The sequence below is a fragment of the Gadus macrocephalus genome, chromosome 4 (genome assembly GCF_031168955.1).
Source record: "Gadus macrocephalus chromosome 4, ASM3116895v1".
Classification (NCBI taxonomy): domain Eukaryota; kingdom Metazoa; phylum Chordata; class Actinopteri; order Gadiformes; family Gadidae; genus Gadus; species Gadus macrocephalus.
The window spans coordinates 14,307,199-14,329,438 of NC_082385.1; the positions used below are offsets into that span (position 1 = coordinate 14,307,199).

General features: G+C 44.3%; 1 protein-coding gene across 1 annotated transcript in view; it reads left to right on the forward strand.

The window, feature by feature from the left end:
* Nucleotides 1-1,337: 1,337 nt before the first annotated feature.
* The window catches only part of LOC132456145 (netrin receptor UNC5D-like), a 149,313-nt gene continuing 128,410 nt past the window's right edge, over nucleotides 1,338-22,240 (forward strand). Inside the window, exon 1 of the mRNA XM_060050377.1 lies at nucleotides 1,338-1,570. Within this exon, the coding sequence (XP_059906360.1) occupies nucleotides 1,468-1,570 (103 nt within the window). The 5' untranslated portion in view covers nucleotides 1,338-1,467. The remainder of the gene's footprint in view (nucleotides 1,571-22,240) is intronic.

Below are 22,240 nucleotides of genomic sequence, written 5' to 3' on the forward strand. Positions count from 1 at the left end.
GACACTGTGGTGTGGTGCGAATTAAAGAAATTGCACACAGCTATTTCTGGTGGCCAGGCCTGGATGCAGCTATAGAGGAAAGAGCAAAGTCATGCGGTGCCTGCCAGAAAGTGAGAAACCTCCCGCAGCTGGCTCCCTTACATCCATGGGACTAAAGGTCATACTTACCCCAAAAGAAACAGATGACCTCCTGATAGACTGTCATTGTAGTTAAGAGACTAACCATCCTCATTGGGCCAGAATAATCTCCAGGGTTCAGTCTGGGAATTGAGGTCGTCTACCCTCTTTCCCTAGTTAAGGCTTTGGTTCCGTAATAATAATAATTTGTTGAACGTTACTTTGGAAATGCAGATACTTTGTTTTAGAGAGAATAATGAGACAGTGAAATGTTTTTGATTTTGTAAGGTTACATCAGAAGTAAAGGGAGAGGGATATATTGTGCATTGACTGTTTAAGTTGTCAATTCTGGGACAAGGTCACGCCCTCTCTTACGTGCTGACGTTGTTGTATGTGCCTTCTCGTATGTGAGTTCAATACTAAAGCAGTGCATATCAAATGCTCACGGTCTCGTGTCCTTATTAGTTGTTGTACTAAGTATGATATCCTAGTATACCAATCAATGTTCAGACCTTTGTAGTTTCTGCCAGCTATGTGCCTTCCAACACCATAGGTGTTGTTTTATATCAATGACTTATTTTCTGAACAGGAGCTTCCCGAAAGACTCATCACGTAATTGACAGTTGTTTCCTTATCTGAGTAACCCAACTCATAATAAAGGCTTGATATTTTTTTGCTTCGCTGAGATTAAAATGAAACCTCGCAACTCCTCATCATGTCGTTGAATGATCAATTATTTGGTTCTCTGTACGCACACACACACACACACACACACACACACACACACACACACACACACACACACACACACACACACACACACACACACACACACACACACACACACACACACAAAGTTTCCTGTCAACAAAGGTATGGACTAGAGTTACATCTCTCTCTCTCTCTCTCTCTCTCTCTCTCTCTCTCTCTCTCTCTCTCTCTCTCTCTCTCTCTCTCTCTCTCTCTCTCTCTCTCTCTCTCTCTCTCTCTCTCTCTCTCTCTCTCTCACCTTGTCTCCCCTCATTCCGGCAACAAGCTGAAGGCTGCCCGCCTCTGTTTGTGAGTGTGTCCTTTTTTTTCTCTCTCTCTCTCTCTCTCTCTCGCTCTCAATCGCGCACTCGGAGCCCGAGATTCGAGGAGAACGGGCGACTTTTCATTTTGTTCTGACGGCACTGCGATCCTCCGCGATGGCGCTGCGGTGCTCCTAGCTCGGCGGAGGTTGGTGAGGAGGAGAAGAGGAGGATGAGGTGGTTGAGGAGGAGGAGGAGGCTGTCACGGTGAAGCCGCCAACGCCGCCGCCTGAAACCAATTGCTTCTTCAGAGAGCCCATGAGCAGGCAGCCGCGATGCGATGCGGCTCCGGACCATGATGGGACGGATTTCCATAGGATGCTACCTGAGTTGTGGCATCCTCGTGATTTTCGCCTCTCGAGTCCCGGCTACCTCGGCGAGAGGTAAGCGAAATGCTTTCACTTTATGGAGCCTACAGAGGGTCTTTAAGCGTTTGGGCAGGCTGTTATACATTGTTCGATGTGTTTTGGAGGAGAGGGGCGCGCGTCGCGGCGGTGGTTCTGCACCGCGCGCCCTCCTGTGGATCAGCATCATTCAGGAGTGAGAACAAGTTAAGTGGTTTGGGCAAGGAGCGCCGAAACCATGCCTACACCATACAAATTCCGGCATTATGTTTGGTGTAAACGTGTTGTCTTGTGTAATCCTGAATTCAATAAGTCCACACCAAACCATCCGGAAACAGATGGCTCAACTCGCTCCTGGGTCTGATATAATGTCCACCGATGTGTCCCTTGTCCCATCCCGTTTAAAACGCATTTTTCGGACACGTGGAATGTCTCGCTAAGATTCAAAATGTGTAGTATGTGACTCTTCCACTTCGCATATGCGGACCCGATGGCAAAACTTAAGCTGGTTTCAGTGTGTGCTCTTAACGGAACGCGTTTGGACACGTTTCCTGGTAATTTGGGGACGATTGATTTCACTGCTCGTTTTATATTCTCTCGAAAGACACTTCTGGTCAACAGAAATCTGTCGAGCTGTATCTGTGAGTGTGATGCCGACTGTTTTCTGCTTTTTCCCTTGGACGATAATGGGCTTTGTGTGAACGTCTACTGCGTGTTTACTGTCCATTCACGCCCATTACCGTCTTGTTATTATTCCATCTCGTGGAAACAAATTCACCTGCAGGCAGGTGACCGTTATGAATTCCAATCAGGTTTCTTCTTATTATATAGCTAATCAGTGGGGACCCCTCTGATAGCCCTGACCCATTTACACTAGTTTCAACATTTGCAAGTCAATAAGCAAATTAGCCAGATTTTTTTTTCTTTAAGTCTGAAATATAACTTTAAATAATTGTCAGACTTTAATGAGACTATGATGAAATCTGTTTCAGCATATTTAACTTTTTCAGGTAATCTCTCCAGAAGAGATTCTGCGTTTACTTTGGATGTCAGTCAGAAACACATTCCACAGTCCTCCACACTACTTCTAGAAAGGTGTGAGACGTGATGACCTTTCCACCGGTCAGTGTGTGTGATGTCCTGAGTGAGGCGTGTCTTTGTTGCGCCCAAGTCGGTTTACAGTTGGGCATAAACCACGAGGAGATGAACGGTTAAATTCTTTAAAAGGTGCCTCGCACGAAGGCACTAGAATAAAGAGGAGAGAAAGCAAACTGCAGAAAGAAGACGACAAGACTCACTCAAAACTCTGGACATTTTTATTTCCCTATCACACGAAAGGAGAGACCAAGTGATTGAAAGAGAGAGAGATCTGGAGTGAGAACGATAGCGAAAAGAGGAGAGAGAGAGAGAGCGAAAGGGGGAGAGAGTGAGGGAGAGAGAGGTAGGCCTACAGAGATTTGGTTAAGAGAAAGAGAGCGCGTTAAAAGCCATGTTTAATTATTAAAAAAATCACCTGCTGGCTATTGCTCTAGCTTTGATTCAACTGACATTTCAAATGGATAAAAAGCCCTTGTGCATGGTTAGTGTGCGGGGCTATAGTGTGGGGGACTTTTGGAGATTGCGCGGTGGCCGCATTATCTGGATTCCAACTTTTGAATTATTGAAAAATAACCCATTCGTCTCTCCGTCCTCCATTTCCATCCCCACTTCCACACTTTCAGAGGGGACTGAACGGTCAGATCCACAGGTAGACCATAGCAAGACCTGTTTCCAACTTTATAAACAGAAACCACACAAACAAAATATGTGCATATGTACATATGTGGTGGTCATATCGCCAATATGGATTGGATTTGACTTGAAAACCAAGAACATTCTTACTAAACCATGCCCTTTTAAAAGCATTGAATGACAGCGAACGTATTCAGCAATTCAGATTCTCCTCCGATGCACCTCTTTGTGTGAAATATGATATTGTCGTGGATGTAACTAGACAATGAATCCTGGGAGTTACGAGTATGTCGTTCGCCGTGTGTGTTTGTTTGAATGCTTATATCACACTGTTAAATTGACTTGTAGGGTCGTATTGACTGTATACTGCCACTTAAAGTGTGTGTGTGTGTGTGTGTGTGTGTGTGTGTGTGTGTGTGTGTGTGTGTGTGTGTGTGTGTGTGTGTGTGTGTGTGCTTGTGGACATACGCGCAAGTGTGTTCGTTGTAGTGATGGGTCGCTTGCGACCGAATCAGTTCGAATGAACAAATCTTTAACAAGAACCAACCGACCTCATTCTTCTCTCTCGTTCGTCTTGTTCGTTCTCAGACTCCTCTCAGACCCACTAGTTGCTGAGTCGCTGACTTGCTGTTTGTTCACTGACTGTGAGTGGTGAAGAGGCTTAGTGAGCGAGCGTGAAATGTGAAATGGTATATGCATGCTGTCTTTGTACTTTCTGTGTCAGATTACTTAAATATTTGAATGTCTCGTCAATCTGTCTAGTTTTTTCATGGTTCGTTCTGACGCACGCGACCCGGGATCCATCATTGCTAAATCAAGTCTATTATCTTACTCATAGGTTTAACATCCAATAATCAACTACAAGTTAAGTTGTAATGTCATGTGATTGATGACCGACTTGCACGATCGTTTGAGAATGAGATGGTGTGTGCGTTAGTGTTGTGCCCAGCTCCGTTCTTGTACATCTCGTGGCCTTGGCGCTGTCTTCCTGTTGATCGCTCGCATTGTGCTTTCAAACCGCACTGAAAAGGGGAACCTTGGAGAGGCGGTCCACATCCACAATTCACACGCCGCTGCGCGACGCTGCCTGACTCAAAGGCTCACCGCCCCCTCTCCCCCAAATCCCCCTCAACCCTCCAGCACAAATAAACTATTCACACCGTTAATGAACATTTCATCGACAATGAAGTCCTCGTCCGCTTCTCCCTTCACCTTTAACAGTTGGTAGAACTTCCCGTTTCCAGTAGCTGTATGTGTATAGATAAGTATTGTAGCGGCGGCCAAGAAGTACACGTGTCAGGCTTAACTCAACTGTAGCTCTTTGTCCCATATACCGCACGACTGGACGCTACTTTTATTCCACACCACAAATGCATAAGGAAACAGCACACCCAATGACAAACATGTCATAGTCAGTGACGTGGCGGCAACGATAAACAACAACACATTGAACAACACACAAATCAATAACACCCCGAACCCAATAACTCCACTTAACCTAGTAACAAACAAGGACGACAAATACCCCTTTCATCAACTGAAAACACTAACTCCCAGGATCCCCTGCACGACCCTGGAGGAGTCGCCACACAGCTCCCACCTGAGGGGTCAGTCGTCCCCGACGACCCCATCACCAGAAACATAGTCCCTCTAGTGTCCAGGGGCCCGGCGCCGCTGGCTAGGCTCCTGAACCCCTCCAAGGGCGACAACCGCATGGCCAACGGCCCCGCCCGGGGTGTCGGCAGGGGCAGGGGAGCCGCCCGGGGAACCAAGAGGAGGACCGCCTCCCTCGCCAGCCATAACCAGGGCGAGGGGGCGGTTCCGGCGAGAGTCTGTCCTGGTGTAATACCACCACATGCCCCCGGACGCCCGGCATCTGCAGGCGGTACACCCCCTCGAACACTCTGTCGATGATCTCCCCAGGCCTCTGCCAGTGGCTCCGCAGTTTAGGGCACACCACTCTCTTCCTGACGGGGCAGTACACCCACAACCTGTCCCCGGGTGTGAACGCTTGTCCCCGGCAGCGAGTGTCACAGCCTCTCTTCTGCCTCACCCCTGAGGCAGCCTGAGCCTGGTGGGTGTAGTCATGGACCACCAGCAGGCGATCCCTCAGCCTGCAGAAATAGTCCATAGCCGCACACCCAGCGATCTCAGGCTCAGGCGGGGACCCGAATACCAAGTCCACCGGTGTCCGGAGCTCCCGCCTGAACATGAGGGCAGCCGGCGTGCAGTGACTGGACTCCTGCACTGCAGTCCGTTAGGACCACAGGAACAGCGGCATGTGGCGGTCCCAGTCCTGTTGGTGCTGGCTGGTGAGGATGGCGAGCTGGGTGGCCAGGGTGCGGTTAAACCGCTCCACCAACCCGTCACTCTGGGGATGGAGCGGCGTCGTCCTCGTCCACCCCCAGTCGCCGGCAGACCTCCCCAAAAACCTGGGACTCGAAGTCCATCCCCTGGTGGCTGTGGAGCTCGGCAGGGACCCCGAAACGGGCAAACATGTCCTCCACCAGCCTCTCCGCGGTGGGGGCGGCACTCTGATCCGGCACCACATACGCCTCAGGCCATTTGGTGAAGTAGTCCATGGCCACGAGGACGTAGCGGTTGCCGGAGTCGGTGACTGGAAATGGCCCCAGGACGTCGACCCCCATCCGCTCCATCGGTGCTCCCACCAGGTACTGCTGGAGCGGGGCGTGGGAACGCTGGGCAGGCCCTTTCTGCGCCGTACAGGTGTCGCAGCAGTGGATGTGCAGCTCAACGTCCCGTCGACAGCCCGGCCAGTAGAACCGCACCCGCAGGCGATGCAGGGTCTTGGCGTTCCCGTAGTGCCCCGCTCCCAGCGAGCCGTGGACCAGCTGCAGCAACTGGGGACGAAGCACACGGGGCGCCAACGGCTGCAGAATGTCGCCCTTACCTTTAGGGTCCTGCCATCTGCGGTGGACCACCCCGTCGTGGAGCTGGAAGCATCCCCACTGGGAATGGTAGGCCTTCAACTCAGGCCCTCGCGCCGACACCTCCGGCCAGCTCCCTCACCAACGCCAGGGCCTCGTCGGCCCGCTACTGCTGCTCCAACTGACTCGCCGTCAGCAGGAGCCAACCCCTCCGCCTCACCGATGGTCCGGTCAGCCTCGGTGGTCTGGAGAGCCGCCACCATCGGAGACTCGTGGGCCCTCTCCTCCTGCCGCAGGCAGTTGCGACACTCCAGAACTGCACAGGGCCGTCGGGAGGCCACCTGGCGACTACTCCGCTGGCCTCCAGAGACCCCTTGCCCTCCCCGTCCGGACTGGAGCGCCACAGTCTCCGCGCCAACGGTGATGGTGGCTCCGGCCATGTCCACCCTGGTACCCCAACGAGTCAGCAGTTCCAGGCCCAACATAGCGTGAGAGAGGGAGAGAGAGAGTGTGTTTGTGGCCCAGTTTACACGAAGGGAAAACGCAGATATTTCCACGCGGTTTGGCCTCTCATTTACACGAAAACGCAGTTTTTGTCACAGAAAACGATCATTTCTAAAAACTCCAGCCAAAGTGGAGATTTCTGAAAACGCTGGTTATGTGTTGTCGTGTCAACGGGGAGAAACGGGGTTTGAGGGTTCTGAAGCGTCACATTATGCGCCAGGAAATGCTTAACGTCATATGAGCGCCCTATGTTTACAGTTTGTTTGTTACAGGAAGACGCTTGTGTTATTCGTTGTTGTTGATTCTGAGGATTCTGATTGGCTTGCATGGCTTTATCCTTCTCCCTACACTGCCGCCCATAGGTTTGGCATAGTTATAATGGCGCTCGAGGGCGTATTTATGCGTTTTGATATAAACGACAACTTTTTTGAAAACGATGTTGTGTGCACAATGTTATTTTTGAAAACTGAGGGGGGGAAATATTTGTTTCTATAAATACCCTGCTACGTATAAACGTGGCCTGTGTCTCTCAAAGAGTTACGTAGCAGAATACTTTAATCCATCATGTTTTTAGTCTCTGTCATAGTGGCATTTGTCAATATCAGCATACAGCTGTCCAATCTCACGGTGACGAATGAATTGCGAGAGTAATCAAAAGAGAATGAATATTTAATGGCAGTGAATTCCGTTGAAACGTGCGTGTGTATGTGCGCATGTGCGTGTTCGTATGTATGTGCGTGTGTGTGGGCCCGTGTTAGAGCCAAGCGCAAAACTGAATGAGAGAGAGTGAGAGAGAGAGAGAGAGAAAAATCGAAACAACAGCCAACACGATCGCATTGGCATGATTATTTTATGAAACATTATCCTATTAAAGGGCAGATAAACCCCCATTGTCTTTTTTTGCCGATTGAAAAGTACCACCCTCGGAAAGGGTTTCAGACTTCTTGTGTTTTACAGAGACTTTCCCACCTTTAACAACTTTCCAGTCAGAGAGATCGCAGAGATGTTCCCCAACACTTTGTGAGGCCCAAGCGCAACTGCCCAGCTGAAAAAATCTCCTCAGCCGTTAAATTTTTTTTAACGTTTCTTTTATTGTTTTTTGTATAGTTTTAACCGCAACACAAGCAGTCCATGTCTGATCATCTGGCATTATCTCCTAATAAGGAGCCATTGAGCCCTGATCGGAGCTCATGGCTGAAGTAGCCTTGTTTTCTTTCATTTTAAATTTGAACGCTCTCGAGGGCCTTTGCGGAATAGCACCCTCATGCTTGCAAACACACACACGCGCAGGCACGCACGCAAATAGGACCCTTTTGATGTATGGAGATATTATGAGTTTAGATCTCAGTCTGGTCAAGTGCTTTTAACACCAAGCAAAGCAGGGGACATACGTTGAATAAAATGGAAAATACATTTCCAGAGAGCCTTTGAAGATGCCTTCTTGGATTGATCCTCCGTAAAGGAATATATACAAAGCACTCACCGTTGCAGAAAAGGCGGGAATCTCACAGTACATCATGTAGTACAAAATAGACAAGGTCGAAGATGGTTCAAATGAGTTGAATCCATAAAATGTATCGGCCCACAAACATCAAAGGCAAATAAAGAATAAGTATAGAGAGAGAGAGATAGATATACCCAAATACACAATCAACTCACAATACCAGAAAGTGCTGCTCTAAGTACACTCCAAAGCAGCTCTTTCTGAACTATTTGTGTTTTTCAGAAGTGCCTCTACAAACATTAGTTGTGTAGCATCCGCACACGCCACAGGTGAGCGCAGGAGGAGATAATGACTTCTGGGGCGTCTTTGTCAGGAAGACAAAGACGTCAACATTTGCTATGTTTCCAATAAGCTATGTAGGTCTAAGCTTTGAAGTAATGACCAAATCGCCCTAAATCTCAACAGACAAGACATGATTTGCTACAAGTTCACGTGTGTACCGAGCGTATTGTTATGATACGTAGGAGATCAAGGCTGATGCTATTCTTGGGCGACTCCGTCCGGTGTTCGTCGTTTCAAGTCAGAAGCATACTGCTGTTGAAGGCTTTATTCTCAATTGAAATTACTTATTTGAACATATATAATGTTAATTGGGTGAAACAGTTAAGGTCAGGGTTAGGGTAAGACCCCCCGAGATTATTCACTCGGGGGAAATTTAACAAGGTAGAGAAAAACTTTAAGATACTCAAACTGGCAAGATAATAGACACCTTCAGTTTGTTTGTACTATTAGCGTTTTGTCCCTAACCCAAACCCATACCTCAGCAACAGCAATGTCCTGTCATGCTAAAGCATTGTATCATTATCTTATGTACATCCTATTTGTCTCGCAAGACAGCTTATACTCTGAGGTAAAGTTAGCACTCTGAGGTAAAGTCAATGTAGTTAAGACCCACACAAGTAGGACTACAATTACACCACCTCTGCCCACTTAATAGTCGGATGACATGTTTTGTTTTACATACTACTTTGCTTTCTAAGTTCGACTTTGTCCTGAAGGGTGTTTTGTCCTTGTGTGATCATTTAGGCACCATATTTTTTTTAAAGGTGGTTCCCTGTTGAGCAGAACTAAGCGCCGTGGAAGAAAGAGGCACATTTGTGTATAAGAGCAGCTGTTGAAGACACAGATTTACTGCCACTATTGTCTCTGAGCATTATCAGACCCCTTTACCCAAATCCTCTCTCTCTCTCTCTTCCCTTCTTTCTCTTCTCTGTTCATCTTTCCTTTATTTATTTATGTATTTATTTAGCGTGTTCTTTCATGGTCTTTAAATCATTATTTATGTATTTTATTCCTTTTCCTAATTATTTCTTTACTTTACCTTTCTTTCTTTCTTTCTTTCTTTCTTTCTTTCTTTCTTTCTTTCTTTCTTCTTTTCTGTATTTCTCTTTCTTCCCTTCCCTCTGTCCTTCCGTCTTCCGGTCTGGTCGTTCCTCCTCTCTGTCCTTATCCCCTGACTTTCTCCATGTGTACGATGGAGTGCTCTGTCCAAAGTCTTCCCCGTGAACCCAGCCAATTAGCAGCAAAAGTCTGTTTAATCAATCGCTGTGATCTGCTGAACAATGCTCTGCCCATTTGTCTCTGCCCATTCCGAAGCTACTTGTGATTCCTGCCAAACCCATTTGGCACGAAGTCAACCCGTACATACAAGCGCCTTAATTGTTTATATCCTTTAGGTTACAACCATGCATTTCTTTATCCATGTACTACACATGAATGTGTGTGTGTTTTCTATAATCATAAGTCCAATACTAAAGCAAGGTTAATTATGCTGAATAACTTTGATTAGTTCACCTCTCAGGGCGACCTAAGGGCTTGGGTTTGTCATTAAGACTGATAACAACGAGGCAGGGCATCGACGAGGCCGCACAGAGCTAAGAGCAGTCCTCTCTTACATCACAAACACAGGGATCAATACACATCTGGGTCCTTTCTGCCCCCTTCATCTCCAATGGGGGGGTGGGGGGGGGGGGTCCGGATGGGACCACCTCTGACCAGAGGACAAGCCCAACTCCTTCAGCAAGTGTATGCGTGTCTGCATGTGTATGTGTCTGTGTAATGTGTGTGGCCACAAGAGCATCTCAAGCGTTTTAAAAGGGGTTTACATACAAACAAAGATGCTCTCTTGATTCCTCACACACACACACACACACACACACACACACACACACACACACACTACCCTATCCAGAAGCATCCTCCCACTGAGATGCTGCATAAGGCATGCTTATCATCATGAATCAGAAGCTGCACGTTCTTCCTCTGCATGGAATGCCCGTTTGCCGTCCGAGGAGGACGTGTGAATAGCAACGTGTTGTCTGGGTTAATTGATTGGAAGGTCTCCTCTTTTCAGCCCAGAACAATGAGACTGAGCTGCCTGTTTGAGTCTGCTAATGTCCAAATAACCCCTTTATTATTGTGTGTGTGTGTGTGTGTGTGTGTGTGTGTGTGTGTGTGTGTGTGTGTGTGTGTGTGTGTGTGTGTGTGTGTGTGTGTGTGTGTGTGTGTGTGTGTGTGTGTGTGTCGGATAGCTCTAATCCACAACAAGAATTGGATAAAAGGAGAGGATAAAGAAAAGGATATAACCCTAATTACCAATTGGGTGATCCCGAATCAACTGGCATCGGTTACGGGCAATTTTCTCCTTTTGCCTCGTCTTTTGGTATCTCCAACCCGGGCGATTTACTCAGTGACCAACGCGGCTTAATTTGAATCTTGGGTAAGAAGAGGCAAGGAGAGAGCGTCTGTGAGTGAGAGAGCGAGAGAGGGGAGAGAGGGGAGAGAGGCGGGAGAGAGAAAAAATGTAAGTGAAATGAAAGTAATGGAGTGGACTAATCAATGCCAAGCAGTTGAGGAGCGCTGCCTGGGGGTTCTTCAGTTTTTTCTGTGATCATCGGCTCCATGAGGGCCCGCCTTAGCAGGTGGTCAATTAAAGAACATTGTGGTGCGAACTAGCTAGCTGGTTCCTTTTAAAATGGCCTAGCTAGCCGTTTCCCTCCAAAACGGGCTAGCTAGCTTGTTCCCTCGGGCAGGTGTCTCGGGCAGGTGTCAGGGTCGTTAAATACTGTTCTTTTCTGCAGGGTTCAATGCTTGCCACTCATGGAAAATGGTAGAAAGGTAGAAATACCTTTCTTTTATTATCTTCATGTATATAATTATCATGCAGTCGGGATATATGATAATAAAATAAAAAAAATAAAAATTAACATCAATTATTATTATAATCATGCATTTTATTTATTACTGTTTTTATCTCCAGAGACTGACGAATTTTGGCATAATCGGGCACTTTCTAATCCTAAGGTTTGATAATGTTACCATTGGATAATTTGCACCTGTCTCTTTACCGTGAGAAATGTCTTGAGGCGGGTTTATTGTACGGTTTATTGTCAACCCATTATCGCCGTTTGAGGAATGAGGCCTAAATATCTGTGCACCTTTAGTAAAGATAAAGATGACGAAGAAAGCGGAGTCTCCTTGGACTTCTGTAAAGAGAGCATGACGAACTGCTGTGATCCACCACGTCCACAGGTCTCTAGGAGAGAGGGGGGATACGCAGGACGGAATGGACACAGACTCTATATGAGGGCTGCCTAGTCATCCTCCCTCACTCTCCCTCTCGCTCTCTCCCTCTTTCATACATATATGAGGTAGCCGCTGAAAATATGGAGCAGATATACTTAGACATATGCTATTCAGAGCGGCTTCTTGTTCCGGATAGAATTACAATGGCAGAGATAGAAACCCAGAGAGGTGGGATGCTGGTTTGAATGTGGCCTTTCATTCTTGGGGATCTTAGACATGCAAACCTGCCATTTTATGAGCATTTCAAATCATATCTTTTAACCATTATAGTAAAAATCAAAAAAGGTTATCGAGGCATAAGGATTACTGTGGATGAATATATTTATTAGAAATGATTACCATTAAATTGTATCAAACACCTTGCTTGATATGAGTCATAGTTACTATCCAGCAGCTTAGCTTAGATAGGTTAAATTCAGCATGCATCCATAGTAACTTCCACATCCTATTGAACCAATGTAGACGTTGAACAGAAATGTTCACGGGAAAGATCAATAAGAAGATGTTCAGAACAAAAATCCTTTATGAAAGACATGTCAGAGCTCCAGTGGAATTGCAGTGGTGAAGCTAACCTGAGACACCAGGCCTATTACTCATACTACTAGTCCTGTTCTTGGAGAAACCTCCAGTACACTTAACAAGGTCTTAATTGATTGGGGCGGTCTGGCAGAATAGGGCCGGTGTTCTCCAAAAGGAACAACCCACTCGCTCCAGTGTTGCCCGCTAGATATTAGATTCATATCATTTGGGTTGGAAAACTAGGCTGAGCCACGGGACTTAAGTGAACTTAGTCAACAACCCCTTTAGCCTTAAAAAAGTAAAATAATCATTAGAGAGAAAGAGTTTCAAGTTGTGACTCAGAGTTGGCTGGTGGCCTACCGTTGCGTCAGTAGAACCACCGCCTTCACTGAATCTACCGAAGACCGTTTGTTAAAGTGAAGTGACACACTAACGTTCTAACCGTGTAGGCAGGACTCCTCGGAGGGATCCAGGATCGATTCCGCCCAGTGGTGTGATGCTACGTCATTCCCCTCGCTTCTTCAGCCCACATTCCTGTCCGTCTCCACTCCCCTGTCCATGAAGGCACAAAGCCCATTACAATATCGATAAGAAAGGTGAAGATTTTCAAGCACTGCAGTTTGAAGGCCCAGCCAAAGCTAAATAGTGGCTATGGCTGGTCTGGATTCGATTTGAAAATCAATTGTATGGATTTTTTCGGTTATGCCCAAAGTAAACAGCGCGTCTGTCATAATCATATTGTTTTCAAAGGTGCTGTATAGTTAAGAATTAAGAAAAGCACAGAAGAGAACACGATTTTGAAACTATACAATAATACGTTGCACCCCTCTCGTCTCCCTCCCTCCCTCCCTCCGTACTCCATTGACAAGGGTTGCATTTCATGCACTTGTGATTGACAGGCAAGATGGAGCCCCTGAACCAATCACGGAAAACAGGCTATTACTAGTCAGATATTAGCCAGGAGCGGTATGAAATCTTAATTGGCTCCTACAGTGCATATTCACAAAGTGTATTTCACTCAATAATTGATGAGCCATTTTTAGAAATCAAACCCACCTAATAGCTTTTAAACCTTAGAGCTCCTTTTACAGAGCAAAACACACAGAGACAGAATGTATTGCGGCTGCTTCGTATTGGACTGGCCTCCTTTTGGGAAGCGAAGATTCTGAGATTTTTTTTTCCCATTTTACACAGCATGGGTGCCCGAGCTCGGCTCAAGTATCCTTGTTCACCTCTCAGTGAAAACAATGCATGGCCTCACTTCTGGAGTAGGCTGCAGGCCTGCTCTGCTGCAGGTTGCAGAGGTAAGAATAATAGGTGTGCTCAGCTAAACCTGAATGTACATTCAGCCCTTTCTTTCTTTGGGATGTATTTTACTTTGAAAGGGAACTGTGTTGTGTTTCTGTGTGTGTGTGTGTGTGTGTGTGTGTGTGTGTGTGTGTGTGTGTGTGTGTGTGTGTGTGTGTGTGTGTGTGTGTGTGTGTGTGTGTGTGTGTGTGTGTGTGTGTGTGTGTGTGTGTGTGTGTGTGTGTGTATTTAATCATTATGCAAATCTTGTGTGTGTTCAAAACATTCAACAACAACACACATTTGCCAAAAAGGGCTGTGATGTGCTGGAAATAACCCAAAACAAATAAATCAATGATTTGCATGCTTACTACCCGGTACAGTGTCTCAACGCCACCTACATTAGGACATGATACCGCATTATAACATGGGGAAGGGAAAGTCTTGCATAATGCCAGATTTCCCCCCCAGCGAATGTGCAGTCTCACCTGGTGTCACCATGTCACTCAATATGTCTTTTCGCTCGCAGCTTGTGATCTGATTTTTCCGGTGGCTTATTATGCAAATTACCCAAACGGTGCATCGGTAATGGGGCCGCATCTCGCCCACATATCAAAACACTACGTCTGCTACTCCTCTAACTCGGGCTCTCATACGGCGCAACACGGCTCATTAGAGACGTCACTTATTCAGTTGGACTGTTGGCTCGCTCTTCTACTTTAAAGGCAGGAAGGATCTTCTGGAGGTGCGGCTTGGTGTACCGTGAAGGGTTTTCCTCGTCCCGCTTTATCTGGTCGACCCATCGGGCTTCAGATTGAATGTCACATCGCTGCTGAGCGACTCCAGGTTCCTGGGCTATAACCTTGGATGTTCCCATTGGCCTTCTGATTCAGCCTCATGGATGGATGGGTCCTAATCCTTCTGAAGGAGCGGAAGGCAGGTCTGGACGAGGTCCGAGGGTTTGGGGGGTGTGGTGGTGTGGGACAGGGGGAACGGGAGGAGATGTGTTCTTCTGCACAGAACTAGATCCTAGCACGGTTGTTTTAATGCAGGATGTTTTAATGAAGCATGTGGGAGAATCCTCTCCCAGAATCACAGCTTAAAGACTCAGCTAATGTAGTGTATGAATGATGGATTGATGGATGAATGGATTGGCAGCTTGGTGATTCAATGGTGGATGGATGGATGGATGGATGGATGAATTATTGGATGGATGGGTGAGTGGAATAATGGGTGGATGTTTGCATATATAAATAGAGGGATGGATAAATAACTTTGCCACAGCAGTAAACGCAATTTGTAGAAAAAGCTAAATAAGATTAATGCGATACATAAATAAAATAGGAATAGCATCAAGAAAAACATCTCCTCTGTTTCCCTCCGTGCCTTTGGAAAAACAGTCCTTAAAGTCCAGAAAGACAAATGCCCCAGTGATGGGTACAATACATGTAAAGAGAAACAATGCCCAGATATACACAGGCAGAGGCAAATAATACATATTCTACTATCGTAATGAAGACAGGTCCCTGCCGTGTGAGCAATAAATCAAGGAAATACAACAAAGATGTACTGTATCCCGAACACCATGCATCACACTACAGCCACGGAGTCAAAGACATCTCCTGAAATGGGTTAATACATAATATCAGAAATAAATAAATTAAAGAAATTTGAGTTATTGCTCTCTGAGTCACATGCTGGTATAAAATATTGTGTTCACAGGTACAGCAATATTATTTTCTTAATTTATTATCCTTTGTCTCGTATGATTATTTGTGGGATTAGTGTAAATGTAGTGTGTGAATAATATCTGTTTGGTCCACCAATGTATATTACACAATGCAAATGTGATTTTTATTTATATAAACAAGTATTAATCATTGTTTTTGAAAGAAGAAGCAGACTTTTTAAAATGAAAGAAAATTGAGTAATACAGAAAAAAGGTCCTGAGGGTTTGTCTTTGATGAAATAATAATTTAGCTGATCAAAATCACAGCACAATTTTTATGGTACATTGGGAAGGGAAATTGCCTTTTTACATTACATTAAAAAAAAATCTGATCAGATTAAATTCTAGTTCATTACGGTTATCAAAGGGTGAGGATTGTGAGAAACATGGAAATTAAATAATCCTATATACACCATCAATTGAACCAGGCCTAAAACATTCTTTGTTTTGATTTTCTCTTCCTAATGAACAGATTAAAATTCTGAATGTGAATGTGTTACACTTTTTTTTTTACTTTAGAAAACTCGATGGAAGTCTAAATTATTATGGCCGATAGATAATGTCCTGAATTAAAGTCTACAGAGAATTTCAACCCACCAATTTTTTGGGGTTTCTGTTCTGTTTTTACCCACAAAACCAATGTTTAAAAACAGTAGTTAACAGCATTGCCCTTCAACGGGCAAGGCAAGGCAAATTTATTCATATAGCACTGTTCTTTCACAAGGCAGACTCAAAGTGCTTCACATATAAACATTGTCATACAATAAAATAAAATAAAATAATACATAAGTAAAAGAAAATATTTGCAAAAAATGCAATGCATTAAAGATCAGGTCAACAGGCTCTCTGATACCCACGTCGGGAGTCCAACCCGACCTAAAGGAACTTGGTCCTTTCTCTGGGACTCCAACCCGGATTCTAGGACTCTAACCCAGACAGAACTCAGGTCTCAAACCCTTCAATTAAATTAATCATTTTAAGCTATTTTAGTTGGACCAAATACATTTAATAATCAGACGAAGCAAACCAAATATTTTCAACACTTTATTTTGTTAAGTACCGCTTATTGAAAACTTTTACACTACCACACTGAAAAAGTGAACCGGCAGTTTTGAAGTTTGAATCATATATAAATTGTCTCTTTTGCCCTGATGCACACAAGCTCAAACAATGCAGCTCAACGGACATATTATACCACCAGGTGTGAGTGTGCTTAGCCATCAATCTGAAACAAAATCTCCACTTTGGTTCATAAAAGGACACAATCATCCAGACTGATGTCCTTTTCATCCAGACTGATGTCCTTTCAGAGTTTTCTGTTTAAAGGTGGCATACTATACCACCAGGTGTGAGTGTAATTAGCCGTCACAAGCCGTTTTGAAAATCTGCCTCTTCTGATATTACAAGTGGCCGTGTCCACCAAGAGGTGTGCTGGATGTAAAATTGGGATCTGCCGACAATCTGAACCAAAGTAGAGATATAGTCAAAGCGAGGAATTGTCTTGCACTTTCAGAAACGCCTCCCTTCTTCTGTAAAACAGATGTCAGATGGAGTAAATGGCTGTCCAACTGCGCAATGAAGGTAGTTTCAAGAGGGATTGTGGTTATGCGCTGGAATTCAGCATTTATCTATACAAAGAAAATAGGACAATAAGACAAAAGGCACTGTGTTCAGTCATTGACATAATGTTATTTTATAGCTACTGTATCATTAAAGGTCACATTCTAATTTAGACCTTTACATTGACTAAACAAAAACTTGTCCGATAGGATGTGTAGTACAGTTTGGACCAGGTATATAACTAAGTAGCTCTCAGGCACATAGATTTCCCTGAACCACCTCTCTCCTTCTATAGGAGAAGGTTCTCGACATCTTCTCTTTTACAGAGGGTGCAGTGTCTCTTCTTCTTCTCATTTAGTTTAATAGTTCTACCCTTACATTTTCTAGGCTTTCATCGGTTTCCCCAGCAGGGTTTGAAGGAAAATAGTTTACTTCTGCCTTTTTTGTTTCTTCACATTTTTGGCTGGGCGGCAGTCATCCCCCGATTTGTTTTTCAATTCATTTAACTTCTGGGCTACCAATGTTGCACATTTTTGTTCTGTAATTCGCTTTATTGTATTTGAGGCTAATCATCCACTCATGGTATCCACTGGCAGATTTTTCTTTTAAACAGGGACATTAATTGATGAGTGCCCCTGCTACATCATTCATATGGTAGTTCTGTGGATATGCAGTGTACTGAAAGATTTCCTCTGCTAACATTTCCAAGATGTCGGACTTCAACCCTGACGTGATCTTTAAGAGAGAGCCAGTATCGCTACATGAAACGGAAAGCACAGAATGGAGAATTCTCTTGGCCATGCACGTGCCCTCAGTTCACTGTCTGAATGGGACAGGATGATGGTGCTATCAGAATCTGTTGAGGACAATGATGGCAATGGCGACACACTGGCCAATTATTGGCTGCTTGCTGATGACCCAGATGACAAGGAAGGGCTGCAAGCATTCTGCATTGGAGGAGATGGACTCACTCCTACATTGTCTAGCATGTACACCAACTTCATTGTACTTCTGTACTGTTTGTCTTTTACTGACGTAACAATCATGAATTCATTATTGAAGTCAGGATCCATGAACTGAATACGAAAGTCTGCTTGTATTTCAAATGCTCGACAAATTGTATTGTGTAGGTCTGTCAGAGTTTCTGGCATTCCTGATTGGAGATCAAGGGCCCTATCTTGCATCCGGCGCAATTGTCTTAATCACTGGCGCATGTGTCGTTGCTAGTTTGCAACTGACGCAGAGCGTGCTTTTCCCTCCTGCGCCACGCGTCGGTAAGTTAGGGAATGATCTTGCGCCCCAAGGGGCGGCTCGGTGAAAGGAGGAGGCGTGTTCTGGCGCAAACGTTCCCTGTTGCTATTTTGACGTTTCATAACCTACCCAATCGCCCACCGGTGGGCGATTTGGGTTTGTTGACGATATGTTTCCACTACGGAGCGACATAACCCGCTTCAACTTTCATCATTACAGACATTCTATACGTCGTTAGAAAGGGTAGAATCTCCACAATTTATTCATCCGGTTGTTTATTCTATAAATCATGAGCACAAAACCATCAATCATTGATATTTACCAGCATGGTAAACCGTAAATGCCAAAAAACAGAGCGACTCCCTACCTTTGAAGCAATCTGAGAACCGTAATATGTGTCCATTCCTCAATTATTTATATTCCAATTGTCCGTGAGAATCCACTGATCAAAAGCATCAAAATGGTTTTTCATAAAATTATTCCAGCTTGTGAATATCGTCGTGTAAAGTCCATTTGTTTACCATCTCCAAACTTTGTTCGTCAACTAACATCCAGACGTTCGCACTCGTATCGATATTTTCTCTACCGCCAGTATGGAGTTGTTGGGTATGCTTGTTTTCATCACTTTGCTGGCTACAAAATAAAAGTGTCCCCGTCTTTTTCTGTTCAGTTTTCACCCCGGTACAGCCCGTGAAGTAGATGGAGCGCTCCCAGTTCGAAGGGCCAATGGGCTTTGTTTACTTTGTTACGCGGCTTTAGTATAGGGACACCGTATTGGCTATTGATATATCAATCACTTGGGCTTCTAGCCAATGAGTTTACCTTTCCAACGCTGCCAGGCGTGTCCAGGTGTGATACGTATGAGCCGAGATATAAAGCTGCGTCAACACTGCGTCAAGCTAGCAATACAATCATTCTGTTTGTGTACAGTTATTTCCTGTTGATTTGTGTAGTATGTAATATCATATATCGGTGTTTATTTGTTTTCTATGTAATTTCTATGTCAATTCAGTCCAGTATATTCTGTCATTTTTCTATGATGGTTACTATCCGATAGTGTCTCATCACATGACAATATCTCAATATGGCCATATCAAATGAATGTGTGAAAAAATTATGTTTTGAATCATGGAGAAAGGTTTTATAGTCACCAAAATGCTTCAGTAATGTTTCCAGTGTCACAGAAGTGAGTAAATGCATTTGGCACAATTTGGCCATTTGGAGACATTTTGGAGAGGTTTGTGCCGCCAGTGACAACACACCATAAAAACTCCATTAACTCCCAAAGGTTTAGGCCTAGAACTCCAAAGTTTCTTCCAGGTGTAGTTGGCATGATGTAGAAGGTATTTGGCATATTGCCATATGCCTTACATAAAGCACATCCTAGTTATTGTAGTTCAATTATGACCTATTATTTTCGAAGACAAAAAAATTGCTTTAGAGCCATGTCTGAACTGATGTCATTTAGGTTGTGTGTATGATACATGCCACATAAACATATCTACATAAACCAGAGCTTGTCAGCTTTCAAATGAAGTATCATACATCCATCTAGGACTTAGGGTTACTGTGTTATAAGCTTTTCCATTTGGGTATGTGTATAGGCGAAAAAAACCAAAATACTGCCGGGGCTTAACAGGATAAACCACTTGCGCCACAAATCAGAAAATACCTGGTTTAAAGTCAGTGGCGCGTTGCTCAGATGCTACTTTAAGGGCGCATGCATAATGTTGCTTGTGCACCTCGCGCATACACTGCTTCTCTCATCTACCTAGCCACACATGCTTGGTATATTATTTGGGAAAGAACAGCTGATACAGCGGTGATAAGTTGTACTTTTAAATCAATGCATCTGCAAACACCGTACAGCAAACACATATTTTCTTGACACAGACATTACAAGCCCATACCTTTATGATTGATGAGTATTTGATTGTGAGAAAACATTGTTTTACCGTGAGTGAGTGTTAAAAATAAAGAATTAATGCGGGCGTGCATGTGTGCGTCCATCTGTTTAAACACACGCAAACTAAACCTGTAACGCATAATACAGTCCATGGCAATGTATATTAACGGGGGGACACATGCATATTAGGAACACAAGTCGATAACGATAATGCATGCAATACTGATAAGAAACAATGTTTATAATGTATTGCGTATGTCATTGAATAGAACCAAAGTTACCGCATATCATATGTTGTATCATATAGGCTAAGTTTTCTTTGCCGAAATGTATTTGAGTTGTGGAAGAAAACCTTATTCCATGTCTCATCGAAGACTGCAGACATGCTGTCAAAGTATCAACTCGTCAGATTCAAATGCGCTCATGGCACTCTCATTGGTTTGTTACACGGTACGCCCAAACCACACCTACGGGTAATTAGGCTACTTCAGACAAACCCTTTTTAGATATGCGCCGGGCGCAAGAGTCATTTTTCGCGCCGGTAAACTAGCGACATCGCCGTAGAACCGCCCACAAAGCTACTTGCGCTTGGAGCTTCTCACTTGCATTTCAGACCGTTAAAATAGGGCCCCAATAGGGTCTTCTAACGTCATTGTTGTCAACAATGACTCAACTTCAGTTGCCGTGCCATTCTTCAATCTACACATGTTTCCCTTGACATTTAAACTTCTGCAATGAATGGCATCATGAGGGTTATTTAATAGAAAATCTCAGATTAGTAAAAACCAAATTAGTCCCTCTGCAAGAAATATCAGGCTGCCCTCTTGTTACCTTTTTTCTGTCTATTAGTATAAGTTAGTATCATTCATAATTGAACGCAACATGAATAACCATGATCTAACCTTCTATGTGTATGAATCTTTTAAGTGTCACCATTCGCCATCCTCCAATCCTGTAATCTGCCAATGGGTACTGGTCTACCAAGGCAGCAAGTTGCATAAAAGATACTTGTGATGTGGAACATAACTCCAAAGCCCTAAAATGCTCCCTTTACCAAGCGCTGAAAACTTTAACAATAAGGCTCAGGTTATTTTTCCACCACACACATCTGGATAACTTCTGCAAACTCTGGTAAGCCACCAACAGAGCCATGGACCACATGCCTTCCTTCCCTTTAGTTCAAGCCATTAACAAATGCATTCTTTGTAAGCTGAATGCGAGTAATATCAGGGTTTTCTGCTTCAGGACTTTCTGTACAGCCTGATGCAAAATTTCAACTGAAACAGTTGAGACAGCCTCAACAGTCAAGATGGACTTTTCCACTGTGGTTGACTCCAAGTGATATGCCAACAAGAACTGTTCACTAGGGTTCTGTTTCACTACCAGGGACAAGAGTATGTTTTAAATAAATGTGTGTGACGAACAACCTGCTTAAAAAAACTGTTTTGGCTCGAACCTCATTGTCCACATCCCAGTGTCCCAAAAAATTTGATCATCTGTGGATAATGTTCAACAAAATGATTTTTTGGCAAAAGATTTATATCTCGAAACCCTCTTGTAGCCTATGTCTATGGTCACAAATCTTGGCTTTGAGGAAAACAATGGATTTTGTTGTGTGCATTGGTGCAACAACTAGTTTTACGATCTCTTTAAAAATGGCTCATCTGGTAGGACAAAAATTTAAGCAACTGCAAAATACCCCAATTTTCATGAGCATTTGCTCCAATTTTTTTCCTCAATGCGAATGTCTTCTGAATTGCCTGATGACTGTTAGTCTTGTCTGGCCACTTGTAAGGCAAACCTTTGAAATGACTCGTTGAGTTTATCTAGAGTGAAATATGTTTTGCCAATTAACAAGTTGAAGCAGTGTGCCAACTCAACCGGTAAAATCCCTTCAAAGATGTCATGTGCAATATCTGCAGGGAAGCCAGTGCAGACATTGAAATGAGAAAGATTTGCAGAGAAAATACACTTCCCTTTAACACCATAACAATGTTTTCCATTTTCCTGCACTTCACTCTCCTGAATAAGGACAAAACGTTATGATCAATAACACAACAATGACCAAAGCACTAATGCTACCAAGAACAGTCCTATGCACCTAAACTCTTTAAAAGGAGGCAGTCATTGTGATTGGGAAAGTTAAAAGCCCTATTCCACAAGTTATGCATAACGGTCTAGAGCCCGAGAGGGGAGGACAGAAAACAAACACTGAATGACGGATGTTGTCGTCTGGTATCAATCT